General features: G+C 41.5%; 1 protein-coding gene across 1 annotated transcript in view; it reads right to left on the bottom strand.

The window, feature by feature from the left end:
- IGF1R (insulin like growth factor 1 receptor) overlaps positions 1-26,666 on the bottom strand; it is an 857,678-nt gene that overhangs the window by 401,770 nt on the left and 429,242 nt on the right. Inside the window, exon 3 of the mRNA XM_053717616.1 lies at positions 13,027-13,166. Within this exon, the coding sequence (XP_053573591.1) occupies positions 13,027-13,165 (139 nt within the window). The 5' untranslated portion in view covers position 13,166. The remainder of the gene's footprint in view (positions 1-13,026; positions 13,167-26,666) is intronic.

The following is a 26,666-nucleotide window of genomic DNA, read 5'->3' as shown; positions in this document are numbered from 1 at the left end:
TATTGACCCTCTTGGATCATGGGTAGGATGGTCCGAATGGTTTCCATCTTGAACGATGGAACCCTTAGGAATTTGTTTAAGATTTTTAAGTCTAAGATTGGTCTGAAGGTTCCCTCTTTCTTGGGAACCACAAACAGATTTGAATAAAACCCTTGCCCCTGTTCCGTTCGCGGAACTGGGTGGATCACTCCCATCACTAAGAGGTCTTGTACACATTGTAGAAATGCCTCTTTCTTTACTAGGTTTGTTGATAACCTTGACAGATGAAACCTCCCTTGTGGAGGAGACGTTTTGAAATCCAGAAGGTATCCCTGAGATATAATCTCCAACGTCCAGGGATCCTGTACATCTCTTTCCCAAGCCTGGGCGAAGAGAGAAAGTCTGCCCCCCACTAGATCCGTCTCCGGAAAGGGGGCCCTGTCTTCATGCTGTCTTAGGGACGGAAGTAGGCTTTTATCAGGTAAGTTTTTACATAAATTATGTTTTCTTTCATGTAATTAGCAAGAGTCCATGAGCTAGTGACGTATGGGATAATGACTACCCAAGATGTGGATCTTTCCACGCAAGAGTCACTAGAGAGGGAGGGATAAAATAAAGACAGCCAATTCCTGCTGAAAATAATCCACACCCAAAATAAAGTTTAATGAAAAACATAAACAGAAGATTCAAACTGAAACCGCTGCCTGAAGTACTTTTCTACCAAAAACTGCTTCAGAAGAAGAAAATACATCAAAATGGTAGAATTTAGTAAAAGTATGCAAAGAGGACCAAGTTGCTGCTTTGCAAATCTGATCAACCGAAGCTTCATTCCTAAACGCCCAGGAAGTAGAAACTGACCTAGTAGAATGAGCTGTAATCCTTTGAGGCGGAGTTTTACCCGACTCGACATAGGCATGATGAATTAAAGATTTCAACCAAGATGCCAAAGAAATGGCAGAAGCTTTCTGGCCTTTTCTAGAACCGGAAAAGATAACAAATAGACTAGAAGTCTTTCGGAAAGACTTAGTAGCTTCAACATAATATTTCAAAGCTCTAACAACATCCAAAGAATGCAACGATTTCTCCTTAGAATTCTTAGGATTAGGACATAATGAAGGAACCACAATTTCTCTACTAATGTTGTTGGAATTCACAACCTTAGGTAAAAATTCAAAAGAAGTTCGCAACACCGCCTTATCCTGATGAAAAATCAGAAAAGGAGACTCACAAGAAAACAGAATTTATGTTTACCTGATAAATTTCTTTCTCCAACGGTGTGTCCGGTCCACGGCGTCATCCTTACTTGTGGGATATTCTCTTCCCCAACAGGAAATGGCAAAGAGCCCAGCAAAGCTGGTCACATGATCCCTCCTAGGCTCCGCCTACCCCAGTCATTCGACCGACGTTAAGGAGGAATATTAGCATAGGAGAAACCATATGGTACCGTGGTGACTGTAGTTAAAGAAAATAAATTATCAGACCTGATTAAAAAAACCAGGGCGGGCCGTGGACCGGACACACCGTTGGAGAAAGAAATTTATCAGGTAAACATAAATTCTGTTTTCTCCAACATAGGTGTGTCCGGTCCACGGCGTCATCCTTACTTGTGGGAACCAATACCAAAGCTTTAGGACACGGATGAAGGGAGGGAGCAAATCAGGTCACCTAAATGGAAGGCACCACGGCTTGCAAAACCTTTCTCCCAAAAATAGCCTCAGAAGAAGCAAAAGTATCAAACTTGTAAAATTTGGTAAAAGTGTGCAGTGAAGACCAAGTCGCTGCCCTACATATCTGATCAACAGAAGCCTCGTTCTTGAAGGCCCATGTGGAAGCCACAGCCCTAGTGGAATGAGCTGTGATTCTTTCGGGAGGCTGCCGTCCGGCAGTCTCGTAAGCCAATCTGATGATGCTTTTAATCCAAAAAGAGAGAGAGGTAGAAGTTGCTTTTTGACCTCTCCTTTTACCTGAATAAACAACAAACAAGGAAGATGTTTGTCTAAAATCCTTTGTAGCATCTAAATAGAATTTTAGAGCGCGAACAACATCCAAATTGTGCAACAAACGTTCCTTCTTTGAAACTGGTTTCGGACACAGAGAAGGCACGATAATCTCCTGGTTAATGTTTTTGTTAGAAACAACTTTCGGAAGAAAACCAGGTTTAGTACGTAAAACCACCTTATCTGCATGGAACACCAGATAAGGAGGGGAACACTGCAGAGCAGATAATTCTGAAACTCTTCTAGCAGAAGAAATTGCAACTAAAAACAAAACTTTCCAAGATAATAACTTAATATCAACGGAATGTAAGGGTTCAAACGGAACCCCCTGAAGAACTGAAAGAACTAGGTTGAGACTCCAAGGAGGAGTCAAAGGTTTGTAAACAGGCTTAATTCTAACCAAAGCCTGAACAAAGGCTTGAACATCTGGCACAGCTGCCAGCTTTTTGTGAAGTAACACCGACAAGGCAGAAATCTGTCCCTTCAGGGAACTTGCCGATAATCCTTTTTCCAATCCTTCTTGAAGGAAGGATAGAATCCTAGGAATCTTAACCTTGTCCCAAGGGAATCCTTTAGATTCACACCAACAGATATATTTTTTCCAAATTTTGTGGTAAATCTTTCTAGTTACAGGCTTTCTGGCCTGAACAAGAGTATCTTTGGAGACAAGTCTGTATAGTCCCCATTCCACTGACTGAGCATGCACAGTTGTAATGGTCTTAGATGAATGCGCGCAAAAGGAACTATGTCCATTGCCGCTACCATCAACCCGATCACTTCCATGCACTGAGCTACGGAAGGAAGAGGAACGGAATGAAGTATCCGACAAGAGTCCAGAAGCTTTGTTATTCTGGCCTCTGTTAGAAAAATCCTCATTTCTGAGGAGTCTATAATCGTTCCCAAGAAGGGAACCCTTGTTGACGGGGATAGAGAACTCTTTTCCACGTTCACTTTCCAGCCGTGAGATCTGAGAAAGGCCAGGACGATGTCCGTGTGAGCCTTTGCTCGAGGGAGGGACGACGCTTGAATCAGAATGTCGTCCAGGTAGGGTACTACTGCAATGCCCCTTGGTCTTAGCACCGCTAGAAGGGACCCTAGTACCTTTGTGAAAATCCTTGGAGCAGTGGCTAATCCGAAAGGAAGCGCCACGAACTGGTAATGTTTGTCCAGGAATGCAAACCTTAGGAACCGATGATGTTCCTTGTGGATAGGAATATGTAGATACGCATCCTTTAAATCCACCGTGGTCATGAATTGACCTTCCTGGATGGAAGGAAGGATAGTTCGAATGGTTTCCATCTTGAACGATGGGACCTTGAGAAATTTGTTTAAGATCTTGAGATCTAGGATTGGTCTGAACGTTCCCTCTTTTTTGGGAACTATGAACAGATTGGAGTAGAACCCCATCCCTTGTTCTCTTAATGGAACAGGATGAATCACTCCCATTTTTAACAGGTCTTCTACACAATGTAAGAACGCCTGTCTTTTTATGTGGTCTGAAGACAACTGAGACCTGTGGAACCTCCCCCTTGGGGGAAGTCCCTTGAATTCCAGAAGATAACCCTGGGAGACTATTTCTAGCGCCCAAGGATCCAGAACATCTCTTGCCCAAGCCTGAGCGAAGAGAGAGAGTCTGCCCCCCACCAGATCCGGTCCCGGATCGGGGGCCAATATTTCATGCTGTCTTGGTAGCAGTGGCAGGTTTCTTGGCCTGCTTTCCCTTGTTCCAGCCTTGCATTGGTCTCCAAGCTGGCTTGGCCTGAGAAGTATTACCCTCTTGCTTAGATGACGTAGCACCTTGGGCTGGTCCGTTTTTACGAAAGGGACGAAAATTAGGTCTATTTTTTGCCTTGAAAGGCCGATCCTGAGGAAGGGCGTGGCCCTTACCCCCAGTGATATCAGAGATAATCTCTTTCAAGTCAGGACCAAACAGCGTTTTCCCCTTGAAAGGAATGTTTAGTAGCTTGTTCTTGGAAGACGCATCAGCCGACCAAGATTTCAACCAAAGCGCTCTGCGCGCCACAATAGCAAACCCAGAATTCTTAGCCGCTAACTTAGCCAATTGCAAAGAGGCGTCTAGAGTGAAAGAATTAGCCAATTTGAGAGCATTGATTCTGTCCATAATCTCCTCATAAGGAGGAGAGTCACTATCGAGCACCTTAATCCGTTCATCAAACCAGAAATATGCGGCTGTAGTGACAGGGACAATGCATGAAATGGGTTGTAGAAGGTAACCCTGCTGAACAAACATCTTTTTAAGCAAACCTTCTAATTTTTTATCCATAGGATCTTTGAAAGCACAACTATCCTCTATGGGAATAGTGGTGCGTTTGTTTAAAGTAGAAACCGCTCCCTCGACCTTGGGGACTGACTGCCATAAGTCCTTTCTGGGGTCGACCATAGGAAACAATTTTTTAAATATGGGGGGAGGGACGAAAGGAATACCGGGCCTTTCCCATTCTTTATTAACAATGTCCGCCACCCGCTTGGGTATAGGAAAAGCTTCTGGGAGCCCCGGCACCTCTAGGAACTTGTCCATTTTACATAGTTTCTCTGGGATGACCAAATTTTCACAATCATCCAGAGTGGATAATACCTCCTTAAGCAAAATGCGGAGATGTTCCAATTTAAATTTAAATGTAATCACATCAGATTCAGCCTGCTGAGAAATGTTCCCTAAATCAGTAATTTCTCCCTCAGACAAAACCTCCCTGGCCCCCTCAGATTGGGTTAGGGGCCCTTCAGAGATATTAATATCAGCGTCGTCATGCTCTTCAGTAACTAAAACAGAGCAGCCACGCTTACGCTGACAAGGGTTCATTTTGGCTAAAATGTTTTTGACAGAATTATCCATTACAGCCGTTAATTGTTGCATAGTAAGGAGTATTGGCGCGCTAGATGTACTAGGGGCCTCCTGAGTGGGCAAGACTCGTGTAGACGAAGGAGGGAATGATGCAGTACCATGCTTACTCCCCTCACTTGAGGAATCATCTTGGGCATCATTATCATTATCACATAAATCACATTTATTTAAATGAATAGGAATTCTGGCTTCCCCACATTCAGAACACCGTCTATCTGGTAGTTCAGACATGTTAAACAGGCATAAACTTGATAAGAAAGTACAAAAAACGTTTTAAAATAAAACCGTTACTGTCACTTTAAATTTTAAACTGAACACACTTTATTACTGCAATTGCGAAAAAACATGAAGGAATTGTTCAAAATTCACCAAATTTTCACCACAGTGTCTTAAAGCCTTGAAAATATTGCACACCAATTTTGGAAGCTTTAACCCTTAAAATAACGGAACCGGAGCCGTTTTAAGCTTTAACCCCTTTACAGTCCCTGGTATCTGCTTTGCTGAGACCCAACCAAACCCAAAGGGGAATACGATACCAAATGACGCCTTCAGAAGTCTTTTATAAGTATCAGAGCTCCTCTCACATGCGACTGCATGCCATGCCTCTCAAAAACAAGTGCGCAACACCGGCGCGAAAATGAGACTCTGCCTATGCTTTGGGAAAGCCCCTAAAGAATAAGGTGTCTAAAACAGTGCCTGCCGATATAATTATATCAAAATACCCAGAATAAATGATTCCTCAAGGCTAAATAAGTGTTAATATCAATCGATTTAGCCCAAAAAAAGTCTACAGTCTAAATAAGCCCTTGTGAAGCCCTTATTTACAATCGTAATAAACATGGCTTACCGGATCCCATAGGGAAAATGACAGCTTCCAGCATTACATCGTCTTGTTAGAATGTGTCATACCTCAAGCAGCAAGGGACTGCAAACTGTTCCCCCAACTGAAGTTAATTGCTCTCAACAGTCCTGTGTGGAACAGCCATGGATTTTAGTTACGGTTGCTAAAATCATTTTCCTCATACAAACAGAATTCTTCATCTCTTTTCTGTTTCTGAGTAAATAGTACGTACCAGCACTATTTGAAAATAACAAACTCTTGATTGAATAATGAAAAACTACAGTTAAACACTAAAAAACTCTAAGCCATCTCCGTGGAGATGTTGCCTGTACAACGGCAAAGAGAATGACTGGGGTAGGCGGAGCCTAGGAGGGATCATGTGACCAGCTTTGCTGGGCTCTTTGCCATTTCCTGTTGGGGAAGAGAATATCCCACAAGTAAGGATGACGCCGTGGACCGGACACACCTATGTTGGAGAAAGAGCAGATAATTCAGAGACTCTTCTGGCAGAAGAGATCGCCAAAAGGAACAAAACTTTCCAAGAAAGTAATTTAATGTCCAATGAATGCATAGATTCAAACGGAGAAGCTTGAAGAGCCCCCAGAACCAAATTCAAACTCCAAGGAGGAGAAATTGACTTAATGACAGGTTTTATACGAACCAAAGCTTGTACAAAACAATGAATATCAGGAAGATTAACAATCTTTCTGTGAAAAAGAACAGAAAGAGCAGAGATTTGTCCTTTCAAAGAACTTGCGGATAAACCTTTATCTAAACCATCCTGAAGAAACTGTAAAATTCTCGGAATTCTAAAAGAATGCCAAGAAAAATGATGAGAAAGACACCAAGAAATATAAGTCTTCCAGACTCTATAATATATCTCTCTGGATACAGATTTACGAGCCTGTAACATAGTATTAATCACAGAGTCAGAGAAACCTCTTTGACCAAGAATCAAGCGTTCAATCTCCATACCTTTAAATTTAAGGATTTGAGATCCTGATGGAAAAAAGGACCTTGCGACAGAAGGTCTGGTCTTAGCAGAAGAGTCCATGGATGGCAAGAGGCCATCCGGACAAGATCCGCATACGAAAACCTGTGAGGCCATGCCGGAGCTACCAGCAGAACAAACGAGCATTCCTTCAGAATCTTGGAGATTACTCTTGGAAGAACTAGAGGCGGAAAGATATAGGCAGGATGATACTTCCAAGGAAGTGATAATGCATCCACTGCTTCCGCCTGAGGATCCCGGGATCTGGACAGATACCTGGGAAGTTTCTTGTTTAGATGAGACGCCATCAGATCTATTTCTGGAAGCTCCCACATTTGAACAATCTGAAGAAATACCTCTGGGTGAAGAGACCATTCGCCCGGATGCAACGTTTGGCGACTGAGATAATCCGCTTCCCAATTGTCTATACCTGGGATATGAACCGCAGAGATTAGACAGGAGCTGGATTCCGCCCAAACCAGAATTCGAGATACTTCTTTCATAGCCAGAGGACTGTGAGTCCCTCCTTGATGATTGATGTATGCCACAGTTGTGACATTGTCTGTCTGAAAACAAATGAACGATTCTCTCTTCAGAAGAGGCCAAGACTGAAGAGCTCTGAAAATTGCACGGAGTACCAAAATATTGATCGGTAATCTCACCTCCTGAGATTCCCAAACTCCTTGTGCTGTCAGAGATCCCCACACAGCTCCCCAACCTGTGAGACTTGCATCTGTTGAAATTACAGTCCAGGTCGGAAGAACAAAAGAAGCCCCATGAATTAAACGATGGTGATCTGTCCACCACGTTAGAGAGTGTCGTACAATCGGTTTTAAAGATATTAATTGAGATATCTTTGTGTAATCCCTGCACCATTGATTCAGCATACAGAGCTGAAGAGGTCGCATGTGAAAACGAGCAAAGGGGATCGCGTCCGATGCAGCAGTCATAAGACCTAGAATTTCCATGCATAAGGCTTCCGAAGGGAATGATTGTGACTGAAGGTTTCGACAAGCTTAAATCAATTTTAGACGTCTCTTGTCTGTCAAAGACAGAGTCATGGACACTGAATCTATCTGGAAACCCAGAAAGGTTACCCTTGTCTGAGGAATCAATCAACTTTTTAGTGAATTGATCCTCCAACCATGATCTTGAAGAAACAACACAAGTCGACTCGTATGAGATTCTGCTAAATGTAAAGACTGAGCAAGTACCAAGATATCGTCCAAATAAGGAAATACCACAATACCCTGTTCTCTGATTACAGACAGAAGGGCACCGAGAACCTTTGTAAAAATTCTTGGAGCTGTAGCTAGGCCAAACGGCAGAGCCACAAACTGGTAATGCTTGTCCAGAAAAGAGAATCTCAGGAACTGATAATGATCTGGATGAATCGGAATATGCAGATATGCATCCTGTAAATCTATTGTTGACATATAATGCCCTTGCTGAACAAAAGCCAAGATAGTCCTTACAGTTACCATTTTGAACGTTGGTATCCTTACATAACGATTCAATATTTTTAGATCCAGAACTGGTCTGAAGGAATTCTCCTTCTTTGGTACAATGAAGAGATTTGAATAAAACCCCATCCCCTGTTCCAGAACTGGAACTGGCATAATTACTCCAGCCAACTCTAGATCTGAAACACATTTCAGAAATGCTTGAGCTTTCACTGGATTTCCTGGGACACGGGAAAGAAAAAATCTCTTTGCAGGAGGTCTCATCTTGAAACCAATTCTGTACCCTTCTGAAACAATGTTCTGAATCCAAAGATTGTGAACAGAATTGATCCAAATTTCTTTGAAAAAATGTAATCTGCCCCCTACCAGCTGAGCTGGAATGAGGGCCGCACCTTCATGTGGACTTAGAAGCTGGCTTTGCTTTTCTAGAAGGCTTGGATTTATTCCAGACTGGAGATGGTTTCCAAACTGAAACTGCTCCTGAGGATGAAGGATCAGGCTTTTGTTCTTTGTTGAAACGAAAGGAACGAAAACGATTATTAGCCCTGTTTTTACCCTTAGATTTTTTATCCTGTGGTAAAAAAAGTTCCTTTCCCACCAGTAACAGTTGAGATAATAGAATCCAACTGAGAACCAAATAATTTGTTACCCTGGAAAGAAATGGAAAGTAGAGTTGATTTAGAAGACATATCAGCATTCCAAGTTTTAAGCCATAAAGCTCTTCTAGCTAAAATAGCTAGAGACATAAACCTGACATCAACTCTGATAATATCAAAAATGGCATCACAGATAAAATTATTAGCATGTTGAAGAAGAATAATAATATTATGAGAATCATGATCTGTTACTTGTTGCGCTAAAGTTTCCAACCAAAAAGTTGAAGCTGCAGCAACATCAGCCAATGATATAGCAGGTCTAAGAAGATTACCTGAACACAGATAAGCTTTTCTTAGAAAGGATTCAATTTTCCTATCTAAAGGATCCTTAAACGAAGTACCATCTGACGTAGGAATAGTAGTACGTTTAGCAAGGGTAGAAATAGCCCCATCAACTTTAGGGATTTTGTCCCAAAATTCTAATCTGTCAGACGGCACAGGATATAATTGCTTAAAACGTTTAGAAGGAGTAAATGAATTAGCCAAATTATTCCATTCTCTGGAAATTACTTCAGAAATAGCACCAGGAACAGGAAAAACTTCTGGAATAACCACAGGAGATTTAAAGACCTTATCTAAACGTTTAGATTTAGTATCAAGAGGACCAGAATCCTCAATCTCTAAAGCAATTAGTACTTCTTTAAGTAAAGAACGAATAAATTCCATTTTAAATAAATATGAAGATTTATCAGCATCAATCTCTGAGACAGAATCCTCTGAACCAGAAGAGTCATTAGAATCAGAATGATGATGTTCATTTAAAAATTCATCTGTATAAAGAGAAGTTTTAAAAGATTTTTTATGTTTACTAGAAGGAGGAATAACAGACATAGCCTTCTTGATGGATTCAGAAACAAAATCTCTTATGTTATCAGGAACATTCTGAACATTAGATGTTGATGGAACTGCAACAGGTAATGGTACATTACTAAAGGAAAAATTATCTGCATTAACAAGTTTGTCATGACAATTAATACAAACAACAGCTGGAGGAATAGCTACCAAAAGTTTACAGCAGATACACTTAGCTTTGGTAGTTCCAGCACCAGACAGCGATTTTCCTGAAGTATCTTCTGACTCAGATGCAACGTGAGACATCTTGCAATATGTAAGAGAAAAAACAACATATAAAGCAAAATTGATCAAATTCCTTAAATGACAGTTTCAGGAATGGGAAAAAATGCCAGTGAACAAGCTTCTAGCAACCAGAAGCAATAAATAATGAGACTTAAATAATGTGGAGACAAAAGCGACGCCCATATTTTTTTAGCGCCAAATAAGACGCCCACATTATTTGGCGCCTAAATGCTTTTGGCGCCAAAAATGACGCCACGTCCGGAACGCCGACATTTTTTGGCGCAAAAGAACGTCAAAAATGACGCAACTTCCGGCGACACGTATGACGCCGGAAACAGAAAAGATTTTTTGCGCCAAAAAAGTCAGCGCCAAGAATCACACAATAAAATGAAGCATTTTCAGCCCCCGCGAGCCTAACAGCCCACAGGGAAAAAAGTCAAATCTTTAAGGTAAGAAAAATATTTGATTCAAATGCATTATCCCAAATATGAAACTGACTGTCTGAAAATAAGGAATGTTGAACATCCTGAGTCAAGGCAAATAAATGTTTGAATACATATATTTAGAACTTTATTAAAACCATAGCTTAGAGTGTCACAGAAAATAAGACTTACTTACCCCAGGACACTCATCTACATGTTTGTAGAAAGCCAAACCAGTACTGAAACGAAAATCAGCAGAGGTAATGGTATATTTATAAGAGTATATCGTCGATCTGAAAAGGGAGGTAAGAGATGAATCTCTACGACCGATAACAGAGAACCTATGAAATAGACCCCGTAGAAGGAGATCATTGAATTCAAACAGGCAATACTCTCCTCACATCCCTCTGACATTCACTGCACGCTGAGAGGAAAACCGGGCTCCAACGTGCTGCGGAGCGCATATCAACGTAGAATCTAGCACAAACTTACTTCACCACCTCCATAGGAGGCAAAGTTTGTAAAACTGAATTGTGGGTGTGGTGAGGGGTGTATTTATAGGCATTTTAAGGTTTGGGAAACTTTGCCCCTCCTGGTAGGAATGTGTATCCCATACGTCACTAGCTCATGGACTCTTGCTAATTACATGAAAGAAATCATATATTAGATTTTTTTTCTTTAACAAATAAATAAAAAAATAACTAAGAGATATTATTTTTTGTTCAGGTATAAATCTAGCAATTTCTTGGACATTAACAGATGAAAAATTAAATATTAGCTTTAGAGAAATGTGTTTGTTCATAGACAGTAATGAAATGGTATAAAGTTGGAAAAAACAGAATATCTGCGACATCGATTACTCTTATTTATCAACAGTCTGATGCTCATTGCACCGTACTTGACACACTTGTTTTTGACAGACTTTTTAATAAATAAGGCCATTGTATGTAGATTCGCGGCAGCAATGTCTGGCGAGCGTATTGAGGTCTGTTAAAACTAACTGATACCTTACACTCCGCCATTGCAATAGTGATCAGTTTTTAAAAGGTAAATCAGAATATGTGGCTATAATGTTCTAATAGTAGTTTAGTTTCTTCCCATTATTATCATTTCTGGCATTGTACATGGTTGTAAAAGTCATTCTTTTCACCTCTGTCTTTGGATTACTCTGTTGTAATGCATCCAATTTTGTCATAACTGAAATATATTCAAGAGTATCATTTAGGTGCTTTAGCATGCAGCCCTCTGTATGAATTTGTTGTGTATCTCTTCCAACTGTCAGTTTGTGTTGTCATTTGCGGTATTATTACAAAACATCCTGAGGAATTTGCTTTATCGATTGTTTTGATGGGTTTTGATGGGTAAAGTGGATGTTCCCAGCGCTACGGAATTTTGCTCCACTATAAATGATAATAAATAATAATAATGTTGATTTCAATGTGTAATATCATATTTCTGTCAGTAGGTTTGTGGAATAGTGTGGTATGGAGATGGTGACCAGATTTGTAAATAAATAGATCTAAAAAATCAACCTGTCTGAAATCACAATGTGCTTTAAAACAGATTCAAACCCTCCACCCAAGCATTTAGTGTTTCACGGTTTCCTTGACCATGAGGAAAAGCTCATCAATGTATCTCTTGTAGAATTTGATGTGAACATTGTAAAATACCTTCATAACTTTATGTTGATAATGAGCAATGTACAAATTGGCATATGATGGGGCCACAATGGACCCATTACGGTTCCTGTTATTTACTTATAGTATGAGAATTCATATTCTGTGCAAGATTTAATTCCAATAATTGTAATAGAAGCTAGGTGGACCCACATATAGATGCTCGTAAGCCATCTCTATGTGGAATGACTGTGTAAAGACTGTTCGCGTCCATAGTTTCCAATAGATGATTGTAATAGTAATAGTAATATCTTTAATATACTATAAAGTACAGATCAAGTGAATTAAATAATTGATATAAGATTCCATGTGTCTCACCACTGGTTGTAGAAAACAAGGGATTGAAGAAGGGACCCTCTGGCTGATACTATTGGTCAGCCAGGGGTCTGTCGTCAGGACAGACCCCCGGGCTGATGTGGTATATCACTAAGAAGAAATTAAAATGTGTCCTGGTCAATAATTCCTTCAGATATTCCCCAGCTGAGGATCTCATCAATATGTATTTTAAACATCTTGGTGGGATTAAAATCCAGTAGTTTCTATGTGTCGGTGTCAGCCAATTGTGCTTAAATTTCTTTGCTATTAGTATAGTCAAGAATTACCAATACTCTGTCATTATCTGTACTCTGATGACTATGTGCTGGGCTCTTTCACTAGTGACTGGAATGCCTGAAATTAATCTGGTGTTAGATTGTGTTTTTAACCCTGGGGTTTGTAGGATTTCAGTCTTGTATAATATATATAGTAGTATTAACCGCATCAGAGTATTCTATCCACATCTCAGTCTGCACTACACACATATATATTATATATATATATGTGCGTGTGGGTATATAAAAATAAGATTTATTTTAAACCTATTTTTTTTTCTAGATAGACAAAAAGAACAATTAATCTGCCTTCAACCATTTAGTGGTAAACAAATGCTTCAAATATTCAAGCTCCAAAACAGAGGTTTTCATGTAGGGGTTTCAAGCAGAAGTGACAAAAGTTAAAGTGATTTCCGTATAGGTGGAAAGACTAATGGAAACTACAACTAAATTCAAGACTTGGGTACTTACGGCCCTTGCGGATAGTTAGTTGCAGGTTTCCTTTCAGCACAGTGCACCCCTCCAACATCTGTGCTGAAGTGACAGAGTCTATGGTCTTATCCTCTTCACAAACTTTAGGACAGGGCCCCTCACATGGACTACAGAACATGCTAAGAGAAAAAAAAAATACAGGCGAGTGAGAATCACCCAATGGTAATTACAGTAGAACTGGAAAAAAAACAAAAAAAACAATTACATTTCCTAAAACCTGGAAAGTAGCAATATTCCAAAAGCATAAAGCATGCTATCTGTCCAATATATTTTTAGACTTCTCGTTATATATCATATACAAATATACAGAACAAGAGTGTATGTAAAGAATACAATAGATGAAAAAAGAAAGCATTCTTTTATCCCTTCGCTTGGTTAAAACTGTAAACAAAAGGTACACAATAGTATCAAATCTTTCCCCAATGCAAGTTTTTATTTATGTTAGGTCACTCACTGTAAAGGAAAAGTGTGGACAAAATGTGTTTCTGAAATAAATGTTCAATGCATACATATATATTCCCCATCCCGTCCTCTTCGATCAACCTCTGACCTACGTCTCTACACTCCTGTTATCTCTACGTCCCACTTCGCCTCCAAGACTTTGCACGTGCTGCTCCTGTCCTCTGGAACTCTCTAACCCGCTCCATTAGACTGTCTCCAACCTTGTATAGCTTCAGGCGATCCTTGAAAACCCACCTATTCAGAAAGGCTTACCATCTCTCCTCCATCCCGCATCCGAACCAAACTAATACATGTACATGAACTGCCTGACTCACTGCTGCAAATACAACCGATGTAACAAGCTACCCCAACCTTATGTCTCTGCACCCTAAACCTATAGACTGCGAGCTCTCCGTAGCAGGGCCCTCTTCCTCCTGTACTAGATTTGTTTCGTTTTGTTATGTTCTGTATCTTATCACAAATCTTTGTCATTGTATACCCCTATCACTGTACCCAGCGCTACGGAATTTGGGGGCGCTATACAAACAAATGATAAAAATAATGTATATATATATATATATATATATATATATATATATATATATATACTTAAATAGACATGAATTTCAAAATAGAACTTTCATGAAGCAGATAAAGCATGCAGCAATACAGTACTGGGAGATAGCTGGTGATTGATGGCTATAAACATTGGCCGCTTATCAGAGATTCGCAGCTGGTCCCAGTAGTGCATTGCTGGTCTAGAGTGGAATTTAAAGTAACAGTGAACTCTAAAATTGGTTTACCCTTTACATGTTTGCAATGTCTAGTTATACCAGCTGTATGGGAAATTGCTCCTATGTATGTATGCATGTATGTATGTGTGTGTATATATATATATATATATATATATATATAAAACACACAGAGAAAACCTTCTTGCACCCAGACCTGTCTGGGGTTAACTGCTTGTGGCTCTGGGGACAGCACAGCTTCCTGTGAGTGCCAGTGGCACCCAGGGCTGAGCATGTTGCAGGGTCATAGGATGTGTACCCGGTCCGGTATGAGAGTGCAGTTCCCTTCCGTGTTTTGTATATATATATATATATATATATATATATATATATATATATATATATATATATATATATATATATATATATATATATTAAATAGCTGTCTCTGTTAATTGAGCCAACAACTCAATCAAATGAGCTAAGCTTGCAGGGAGCTCAGACCTCATTTGCTTCTCTGTCTATACGTTCAAAAAAAACAAATTATGCTTCCCTTATAATTTTATTTCCATCGAGGGGAGGAGAGTCCACGGCTTCATTCATTACTTGTGGGAAACAAGAACCTGGCCACCAGGAGGAGGCAAAGACACCCCAGCCAAAGGCTTAAATACCTCCCCCACTTCCCTCATCCCCCAGTCATTCTGCCGAGGGAACAAGGAACAGTAGGAGAAATCAGGGTATAAATGGTGCCAGAACAACAAAAAACTAAATTTAGGTCCGCGCCACCGTAGCAACGGGCGGGGGCTGCAGACTCTCCTTCCCTCGATAGAAATAAAATTATCAGGTAAGCATAATTTATGTTTTCCATCTAAAGGGTAGGAGAGTCCACGGCTTCATTCATTACTTGTGGGAACAAGTAACCAAGCTCTAGAGGACACTGAATGAAATATGGGAGGACAAAAAAAGGTGGACCCTAATCTGTGGGCACTACAGCCTGTAAAACGTTTCTCCCAAAAACTGCTTCCACTGAAGTAAAAACGTAAAATTTGTAAAACCTTGTAAAGGTATGTAAGGAGGACCAGGTAGCCGCCTTAAAAATCTGCTCCATAGAGGCCTCATTCTTGAAGGCCCAAGAAGAAGCCACAGCTCTAGTCGAATGAGCCATGATCCTCTGAGGAGGCGTATGTCCCGCTGTCTCATAGGCGAAGCATCAGGCTCCTCAACCAAAAGGACAAAGAAGTAGAAGAGGCTTTCTGCCCCTTGCGCTTCCCTGCATATACCACAAAAAGAGATGTAGATTGTCTGAAATCCCTTGTAGCCTGAAGATAAAACTTCAAGGCTCGAACCACGTCCAAATTATGAAGTAACCTCTCCTTAGGAGAAGAGGGGTTAGGATACAAAGAAGGAACTACTATTTCCTGATTGATGTTACGGTTAGATACAACATTGGAAAGAAATCCCAAACCAATGCTCAAAACAGTCTTATTAGCATGAAAGACCAAATCAGGAGGCTCAAATTGCAAGGCAGCCAACTCAGAGACTCTGCGAGCTGATGCAATAGCCAATAGAAAGAGAACCTTCAAGGAAATAATCTTAATGTCAATAGAGTGCATAGGTTCAAACGGAACCCTCTGCAATACCTTCAAAACCAAGTTCAAGCTCCAGGGAGGAGCGGACTGTCCAAAAACAGACCTGATTCTAGACAAAGCCTGATCAAGAGACTAAATATCAGGAAGCTCAGTGAGCCTCTTGTTCAACAAAACAGATAATGCTGAAATCTGTCCCTTCAAAGAACTAGCGGCAAGTCCTTTTTCCAAACCGTCCTGGAGAAAAGACAATCCTGGATACCGTAACCTTGTGCCAATGATATCCATTCTTCTCACACCAGGACAAGCAAGTCCTCCACACCTTATGATAGATGCGACGAGTGACCGGCTTCCTAGCCTGAACGAGAGCATCAATCACTCTCTCAGAAAAACCTCTCTTGGTCAAGACTAAGCATTCAATCCCCACGCAGTCAGCCTCAGAGAATCTAGATTTTGGTGTTGAAAAGGATCCTGTACCAACAGATCCCTGCGACAGGGAAACCACTATGGAGGAGAAGATGACATCCCCACCAGATCCGCAAACCACGTCCTCTGCGGCCACAACGGAGCAATCATAATAGCCGAAGCTTGCTCCTGCTTGATGCGGGCCACTACACAAGGTAGAAGTGGCAACGGTGGAAAAATGTAAACTATGCTGAACCCGCAAGGCACAGCTAAAGCATCTATCAGCTCTGCCTGGGGATCCTTGGACCGCAACCCGTATCTGGGTAGCTTGCAATTGAGTCTGGATACCATGAGGTCCATCTCCGGTGTCTCCCATCTGTGACAAATCTCCGCAAACACCTCGGGATGGAGAGACCATTCCCCCGGATGGAAGGATTGCCTGCTGAGGAAATCCGCTTCCCAGTTGTCCACACCTGGAATGTGGATTGCGGAGAGCGAGCAGTTTTCGGACTCTGCCCATTCCAATATCTAAGAAACATCCCTCATCGCCAGAGAGTTTCTCGTCCCCCCCTGGTGGTTGATGTAAAGCCACCGAGGTAATGTTGTCTGTCTGGAATCTGATGAAGCTGAACGACCCCAGTAGAGGCCACGCCTTCAGAGCATTGTAGATCGCTCGAAGTTCCAGAATATTGATCGTGAGGAGAGATTCCTCTCGAGACCACTTGCCCTGTGCCATCTTGACACCCCAAACAGCTCCACATCCTCCCAGACACTTGTCAGTTGTCACAATCTCCCAAGACAGTCTCAGGAAGGACGTCCCTTGGGAAAGTTGTTCCAGACGGATCCACTAAGAGAGGGATTTCCTCGTCTGATCGTCCAAAGAAATCTGTTGGGATAGGTCTGTATGATCGCCATTCCACTGTCTCAACATGCATAACTGAAGAAGTCTGAGGTGGAACCTGGCAAATGGAATGACATTGATGCTGGACACCATGAGCCCGATCACCTCCATACTCTGAGCCACAGAGGGACTGGAAGAGTACTGAAGGGCAAGACAGGTGGACGCAATCTTCCTGTGTCGCTGATCTGTGACAAATATCCTCATGGACGTAGAATCTATAATCGTTCCCAGGAACTCCACCCTGTTGCTGGGAATAAGGGAGCTCTTTCCTGAGTTTATCTTCCAACGGTGGGATTGGAGCAAAAGAAGAAGAGCCCTCGAGTGATCCTCTTCGAGCCTGAACGGCATATTGACTAGGATGTCGTCCAGATAGGGCGCCACAGCAATGCCTCTGGATCTGGCCACTGCAAGTAGCGCCCCCAGAACCTTTGTGAAGTCTCTCGGGCCGTCGCCAGACCAAAGGGAAGGGCCACAAACTGGAAATGTTGGCCCAGGAAAGCAAATCTCAGGAACCTGAAGTGATCCCTGTAGATTGGCACATGAAGGTAGGCATCCTTCAAGTCTATTGCCGTCATGAACTAACCCTCTTGAACTAGGGTCAGAAATAGATCTGATCGTTTCCATTTTGAACGATGGAACAGCCAGAAATTTGTTTAAGCACTTTAGGTCCAGAATCGGGTCTTTGGGACCACGAAAAGGTTTGAATAGTACCCTAAACCCCTTTCTGCTGGGGTTACCGGTACAATTACTCAGAGGGAAGAGAGATCCCTCACACATTCTAGAAAGGCATCTCTCTTTTCTGGTCTGGAAGAAAGGTTTGACAGGAGGAATCTGCCCCTGGGCGGATGAGATCTGTACCCTATCCTATATCCTTGGGCGATAACCTCCAGAACCCAAGGGTCCTGAACATCCTGCAAACAGGCTTCTGAGAAGAGAGATAATCTGTCCCCTACTTGGTCCGGAGACTGTTCAAGGGCCGCCCCCTCATGCCGACTTTGTTTCGGCGGGCTTCTTATTCTGCTTGGACTTATTCCAAAACTAAGCTGGGTTCCAAGTGCTCTTAGACTGATCTGCTTTCGCGGCAGGCTGTTGGCGTTGGGCCTTTTACGCACGAATGGGACGAAAAGTAGATCCCTTAGGTTTAGCCTTCTTGTCCCTTAGGAAAGCGCCCTTGCCTCCGTAACCGTAGATATGATTGAGTCCAATCCTGGACCGAACAGGATCTTTCCCTGAAATAAAAGGGATAGTAGTCTAGATTTAGAGGTCATGTCTACAGACCAAGACTTTAGCCACAGAGCCCTGCGGGCTACAACGGAAAAGCCTGACACCTTAGAGTTCAGGCAAATAATTTGCATATTGGCATTGCAAATAAAGGAATTAGCGACCCTCAAGGCCTTAATTCTCTCCTGTATCTAATCGAGGAAATTCTCCCTCTCGACCATGTCAGACAGAGCTTCACACCAATATGTTACAGCTTCGGCAACCGCAGCTACCACCGCTGCCGGCTGAAAAACAAACCCTGTATGTTAAAGGGACAGTCAATACCAGAATTTCTGTTGTTTTAATAGATAGATAATCCCTTAATTACCAATTCCCCAGTTTTGCATAACCAACACAGTTATAATTATACACGTTTTACTTCTGTAATTACCTTGTATGTAAGCCTCAGCAAACTGGCCCCTTATTTCAGTTCTTTTAACAGACTTCCATTTTAGCCAATCAGAGCTGTCTCCATGGTAAATTCACGTGTTTCAGCTCAATGTTATCTATATGAAACACGTGAACTAATGCCCTCAAGTGGCGAAAAACTGCAAATCAAAATGCATTTAGATTAAAGGGGCTGCCTTCAAGGTCTACGAAATTAGCATATGAACCTCCCAGGTTTAGCTTTCACTTAAGAATAACAAGAGAACAAAGCAAAATTGGTGATAAAAGTAAATTGGAAAAATTTTTAAAATTGCATGACCTATTTGAAACATGAAAGTTTTTTTGGACTTGAATGTCCCTTTATAACATTTTTATTAACATGTTCTAAAAAATTTTTATACATGGGCTCTTTAAACAAAGAACTATCCTCAAGAGGAATTATCGTCTGCTTTGCGAGCGTAGAGTTAGCACAATCTACCTTAGGGACACACCCCCATAGCTCGAGCTGAGAGTCCGGGATGGGGAACAGCATCTTGAAGGATGAAGAAGGGGAAAAGGAAGAACCTAATCTCTCCCATTCATTCTTAAAAATGTTAGCCATCTTAACAGGAACTGGGAAGGTCTGAAGCACCACCCTGTCACCCTGTCCCCATATACTTTTTCCAGCTTAGAAATCGAAGGTTCCTCCGGAAGTTTAGGTTCCGGAACCTCAAGGGTAGCAAGCACTTGCTTCAGCAAAAAGCACAAATTTTCCATCCTAAACCTAAAGTCAGGCTCCTCAGCAGTCAGAGCTTTAAATGACAGACTCCGACCCAGAAGGAACGTCCTCCGAAGAGTCGGAGTCGTCCTCGTCAGTGGATAATGTTTTCGAAAAATCCATTGGAGTAGATGACCCCTGGGTCGGATCGACATATTTTACCTTACGCTTAGCAGAACCTGGTAAGGTACTAATCTCCTTAGACATCGCTGTTTGCAGTTGATCCGCAAAATCTGGAGGCCAACGGATCCCTCCAGTAGGAGAAATAGTCGTGCACTGGGGCGCTGCATGTATAACAGGAGATGAATGTAGGGAACGCACCTCACGGGACGGAGAACCTTTAGAGTTGGACGGTTCAGTAGTACTAGACATTCTATTCTTTCTAGATGTCGTAACTTTATCAAGGCATGTGGAACATAGTTGAGCAGGCGAATCTACCAGAACCTCCTCACAATAAACACAGGTACGCGCCAGAGTGCTCCCACGCTTGCGCCTTTATTACGGACAAGATGTACTATATATAAAATGTCACCTTTATAACCTCCAATGACTGGGGCACGTACCACCTCCTATGACCGGGACCACAGAAACCATTACGTCTCCTGTAACTGCCAGACAAGCAGAGGAAGTCGATTAGGCCACACCCGGTCAGAAGGAATGCCTCGCAGGACCACCACTGCATTAAAGAGAAAAACACGCCAAATCTGAAGCGCAAAAATTCCCGGAAATAAAACTAAAAGTCCACCCATTACCAGAGCCTCATCTCACACATATCACAGCAATGACATAATAAAAAATATTATGTATACCCCCCCCCCCCTGTTCAATAATCTCCCTACCAGGGATATTAACCCTTGATTATATAAAGATAAAAACATAATTTATGTAAGAACTTACCTGATAAATTCATTTCTTTCATATTAGCAAGAGTCCATGAGCTAGTGACGTATGGGATATACATTCCTACCAGGAGGGGCAAAGTTTCCCAAACCTCAAAATGCCTACAAATACACCCCTCACCACACCCACAATTCAGTTTAACGAATAGCCAAGAAGTGGGGTGATAAAAAAGTGCGAAAGCATATAAAATAAGGAATTGGAATAATTGTGCTTTATACAAAAAAATCATAACCACCACAAAAAGGGTGGGCCTCATGGACTCTTGCTAATATGAAAGAAATGAATTTATCAGGTAAGTTCTTACATAAATTATGTTTTCTTTCATGTAATTAGCAAGAGTCCATGAGCTAGTGACGTATGGGATAATGATTACCCAAGATGTGGATCTTTCCACACAAGAGTCACTAGAGAGGGAGGGATAAAATAAAGACAGCCAAATCCTGCTGAAAATAATCCACACCCAAAATAAAGTTTAATAAAAAACATAAGCAGAAGATTCAGACTGAAACCGCTGCCTGAAGTACTTTTCTACCAAAAATTGCTTCAGAAGAAGAAAATACATCAAAAAGGTAGAATTGAAAAAGTATGCAAAGAGGACCAAGTTGCTGCTTTGCAAATCTGATCAACCGAAGCTTCATTCCAAAACGCCCAGGAAGTAGAAACTGACCTGGTAGAATGAGCTGTAATCCTCTGAGGCGGAGTTTTACCCGACTCAACATAGGCAAGATGAATTAAAGATTTCAACCAAGATGCCAAAGAAATGGCAGAAGCTTTCTGGCCTTTTCTAGAACCGGAAAAGATAACAAAAAGACTAGAAGTCTTTCGGAAAGACTTAGTAGCTTCAACATAATATTTCAAAGCTCTAACAACATGCAAAGAATGCAATGCTTTCTCCTTAGAATTCTTAAGATTAGGACATAATGAAGGAACCACAATTTCTCTACTAATGTTGTTGGAAATCACAACTTTAGGTAAAAATTCAAAAGAAGTTCGCAACACCGCCTTATCCTGATGAAAAATCAGAAAAGGAGACTCACAAGAAAAGAGCAGATAATTCAGAAACTCTTCTGGCAGAAGAGATGGCCAAAAGGAACAAAACTTCCCAAGAAAGTAATTTAATGACCAATGAATGCATAGGTTCAAAGGGAGGAGCTTGAAGAGCTCCCAGAACCAAAATCAAACTCCAAGGAGGAGAAATTGACTTAATGACAGGTTTTATACGAACCAAAGCTTGTACAAAACAATGAATATCAGGAAGAATAGCAATCTTTCTGTGAAAAAGAACAGAAAGAGCAGAGATTTGTCCTTTCAAGGAACTTGCAGACAAACCCTTATCTAAACCATCCTGAAGAAACTGAAAAAAATTCTCGGCATTCTAAAAGAATGCCAAGAAAAATGATGAGAAAGACACCAAAAAATATAAGTCTTCCAGACTCTATAATATATCTCTCTAGATACAGATTTACGAGCCTGTAACATAGTATTAATCACAGAGTCAGAGAAATCTCTTTGACCAAGAATCAAGCGTTCAATCTCCATACCTATAAATTTAAGGATTTCAGATCCTGATGGAAAAAAGGACCTTGCGACAGAAAGTCTGGTCTAACGGAAGAGTCCATGGTTGGCAAGAGGCCATCCGGACAAGATCCGCATACCAAACCTGTGAGGCCATGCCGGAGCTACAAGCAGAACAAACGAGCATTCCTTTAGTATCTTGGGGATTACTCTTGGAAGAAGAACTAGAGGCGGAAAAATATAGGCAGGATGATACTTCCAAGGAAGTGAAAATGCATCCACTGCCTCCGCCTGAGGATCCCGGGATCTGGACAGATATCTGGGAAGTTTCTTGTTTAGATGAGACGCCATCAGATCTATTTCTGGAAGTTCCCACATTTGAACAATCTGAAGAAATACCTCTGGGTGAAGAGACCATTCGCCCGGATGGAACATTTGGCGGCTGAGATAATCCGCTTCCCAATTGTCTACACCTGGGATATAAACCGCAGAGATTAGACAGGAGCTGGATTCCGCCCAAACCAAAAAAATTCGAGATACTTCTTTCATAGCCAGAGGACTGTGAGTCCCTCCTTGATGATTGATGTATGCCACAGTTGTGACATTGTCTGTCTGAAAACAAATGAACGATTCTCTCTACAGAAGAGGCCAAAACTGAAGAGCTCTGAAAATTGCACGGAGTTCCAAAATATTGATCGGTAATCTCACCTCCTGAGATTCCCAAACTCCTTGTGCCGTCAGAGATCCCCACACAGCTCCCCAACCTGTGAGACTTGTATCTGTTGAAATTACAGTCCAGGTCGGAAGCACAAAAAGAAGCCCCCTAAATTAAACAATGGTGATCTGTCCACCACGTTAGAGAGTGTCGAACAATCGGTTTATAAAGATATAAATTGAGATATCTTTGTGTAATCCTTGCACCATTGATTCAGCATACAGAGCTGAAGAGGTCGCATGTGAAAACGAGCAAAGGGGATCGCGTCCGATGCAGCAGTCATAAGACCTAGAATTTCCATGCATAAGGTTACCGAAGGGAATGATTGTGACTGAAGGTTTCGACAAGCTGAAATCAATTTTAGACGTCTTTTGTCTGTTAAAGACAGAGTCATGGACACTGAATCTATCTGGAAACCCAGAAAGGTTACCCTTGACTGAGGAATCAATGAACTTTTTGGTAAATTGATCCTCCAACCATGATCTTGAAGAAACAACACAAATCGATTCGCATGAGATTCTTCGAATGAGAAGACTGAGCAAATACCAAGATAATCGTCCAAATAAGGAAATACCAAAACCCCGTTCTCTGAATACAGAAAGAAGGGCACCGAGAATCTTTGAAAAAAATTCTTGGAACTGAGGCTAGGCCAAACGGTAGAGCCACAAAACTGGTAATGCTTGTCTAAAAAGAGAATCTCAGACACTAAAAATGATCTGGATGAATCGGAATATGCAGATACACATCCTGTAAATCTATTGTAGACATATAATGCCCTTACTAAACAAAAGGCAGAATAGTCCTACAGTAACCATCTTGAATGTTGGTATCCTTACATAACGATTCAATATTGATAGATCCTGAAGTATTCCTGAAGTATCTTCTGACTCAGTTGCAACGTGGAACATCTTGCGATATGTAATAGAAAAAACAACATATAAAGCAAAATTGATCAAATTCCTTAAATGACAGTTTCAGGAATGGGAAAAAAATGCCAGTGAACAAGCTTCTAGCAACCAGAAGCAATAAATAATGAGACTTAAATAATGTGGAGACAAAAGTGACGCCCATATTTTTTTAGCGCCAAATAAGACGCCCACATTATTTGGCGCCTAAATGCTTTTGGCGCCAAAAATGACGCCACATCCGGAACGCCGACATTTTTGATGCAAAAGAACGTCAAAAATGACACAACTTTCGGCGACACGTATGACGCCGGAAACAGAAAAAAAATATTGCGCCAAAAAAGTCAGCGCCAAAAATGACGCAATAAAATGAAGCATTTTCAGCCCCCGCGAGCCTAACAGCCCACAGGGAAAAAGTCAAATTTTTTAAGGTAAGAAAAAATGATTGATTCAAATGCATTATCCCAAATATGAAACTGACTGTCTGAAAATAAGGAATGTTGAACATCCTGAGTCAAGGCAAATAAATGTTTGAATACAAATATTTAGAACTTTATAAAAAAGTGCCCAACCATAGCTTAGAGTGTCACAGAAAATAAGACTTACTTACCCCAGGACACTCATCTACATGTTTGTAGAAAGCCAAACCAGTACTGAAACGAAAATCAGCAGAGGTAATGGTATATATAAGAGTATATCGTCGATCTGAAAAGGGAGGTAAGAGATGAATCTCTACGACCGATAACAGAGAACCTATGAAATAGACCCCGTAGAAGGAGATCACTGCATTCAAATAGGCAATACTCTCCTCACATCCCTCTGACATTCACTGCACGCTGAGAGGAAAACCGGGCTCCAACTTGCTGCGGAGCGCATATCAACGTAGAATCTAGCACAAACTTACTTCACCACCTCCATCGGAGGCAAAGTTTGTAAAACTGAATTGTGGGTGTGGTGAGGGGTGTATTTGTAGGCATTTTGAGGTTTGGGAAACTTTGCCCCTCCTGGTAGGAATGTATATCCCATACGTCACTAGCTCATGGACTCTTGTTAATTACATGAAAGAAAGGTATCACACTGTGACCCTGTCTTCTACGTTTACATTACGTGTTTAAAAAATGAAAAGATCTTACTAGAATCAGGAACATGGTCTCTCAAGTGTCACAATGTAGTAGCATCGCTCCAAACATGGACTTTAGTGAAGAAAGCAGGCAGCGAAGCTGATTGCTTATGGTGCTGTTAAAATTAGTCGGGATGGTTTCGCAGAAAGACTCTCCCTACATCTCCAGACTCTAACATTCACCCAAGCTCTCACTAAGAGGCTGACAGGACTACTTAAAAATCCAGTCTTATTTCAAAGAGTACTACCCTCCATAAGGGACTACTCCGAATCTTTGAACACTTCTCTGCCAACCTCCTGTGAAGAAAGCCAAAAAATGACTGGGGGTGAGGGAAGTGGGAGAGGTATTTAAGCCTTTGTCTGGGGTGTCTTTGCCTCCTCCTGGTGGCCAGGTTCTTATCTCCCACAAGTAATGAATGAAGCCGTGGACTCTCCTCCCTTTTAGATGAAAATCATCCTTTTCTTATCTCTATATACATAGTGAGACAAACAGAGAGAACAATGGAAAATAAAAGTTTTAGTACCTACTCCCTAACTTGGCGTGTTATTTGGCTATTTTCTATCCACACCTATACTCTAAATTGGTTACCAGATAAATTCCTTTCCTTCCGGCTAGGGAGAGTCCACGGCTTCATTTCTTACTGTTGGGAAATACAACATCTGGCACCAGGAGGAGGCAAAGACACCCCAGCCACATGCTTAAATATCCCTCCCACTTCCTCATTACCCCAGTTATTGTGCCGAGGGAACAAGGAAAACTAGGAGAAACATTAGGGTATAAATGGTGCCAGAAGAATAAAATAAATAGGGGACCACCCATGGACAAGAAAAAATGGGCGGTGGCCGTGGACTCTCCTTATCCAGAAGAAAAGGAATTTATCTGGTAAGCATAAATTATGCTTTCATTCCTAAGAAAGGGAGAGTACTGGGCTTCATCCCTTTCTGTTGCAAAAACTATACCCAATCTCCAGAGGACACTGAATGAATAACGGGAGGGAACAAAAAGGAAGAGGCTGCCCCTATTCTGAGGGCACCACAGCCTGCAAAACATATTTTTTTCTCGAAAGCTTCTTCAGCCGAAGCAAAAAGATCAAACTTGTAAAATTTTGTACAAAGTAAGTATGTAAGGATTTTGTACAAAGTATGTAAGGATGACCAGGTACCCTGCCTTACAAATCATATCCATAGAGGCCAAGTTCTTAAAGGCCCAAAAGGAAGCCACTGTTCTAGTGGAATGAGCCGTTATCCTCTCAGGAGGACGATGTCCCGCTGTCTCGTAAGCTAAGCGGATGACACTCCTTAACCAAAAAGATAGGGAAGTCGAAGTAGCCTTCTGCCCCTTACGCTTCCCCGAATAGACAACAAAACAAGGAGGAAGATTGTCTAAACTCCTTAGTAGCCTGAAAACTCCAGGGCACAAACCATATCCAAATTGTGAAGTAAGAAGGATTAGGACACAAGGAAGGAACCACAATCTCCTGACTGATGTTGCGATCTGACACAACCTTAGGAAGAAAACCTAATTTAGTACGTAAAACTGCCTTATCTGCATGAAAAATCAGATAAGAGGGCTCACATTGCAAAGCAGAGATCTCAGACACTCTGCACGCAGAAGCAATAGCCAATAAAAAGAGAACCTTCCAAGATAATTTAATGTCAACAGAATGCAGAGGATCAAACGGAACCTGTTGCAAAACCCGAAGAACAAGATTTAGGCTCCAAGGAGGAGCCCCATATCTAAACACAGGTCTGATCCTAATCAGAGCCTTAACAAAGTACTGCACGTCTGGACTCTCAGCCAGTCTCTTGTACAATATGTCAGGGTGCCAGGAATAAGACAGACGAAAAGTGCAAAAATAATCACACCTTTATTAATAGCAAAAAATAATAAAAAGTCCACAAGTCAAATAACAAGCCAGGAGACATAACCAGAGCTGGTAGTCAGATGAGCCGAGTCAGGAGCCAAAGGGAATAGTCAGACAAGCCGAGTCAGGAG

Source organism: Bombina bombina, chromosome 6, assembly GCF_027579735.1.
Source record: "Bombina bombina isolate aBomBom1 chromosome 6, aBomBom1.pri, whole genome shotgun sequence".
NCBI classification, from domain to species: domain Eukaryota; kingdom Metazoa; phylum Chordata; class Amphibia; order Anura; family Bombinatoridae; genus Bombina; species Bombina bombina.
The sequence above is the reverse complement of the archived record's forward strand: the minus strand, read 5'-3'. Positions and strand labels throughout refer to the sequence as shown.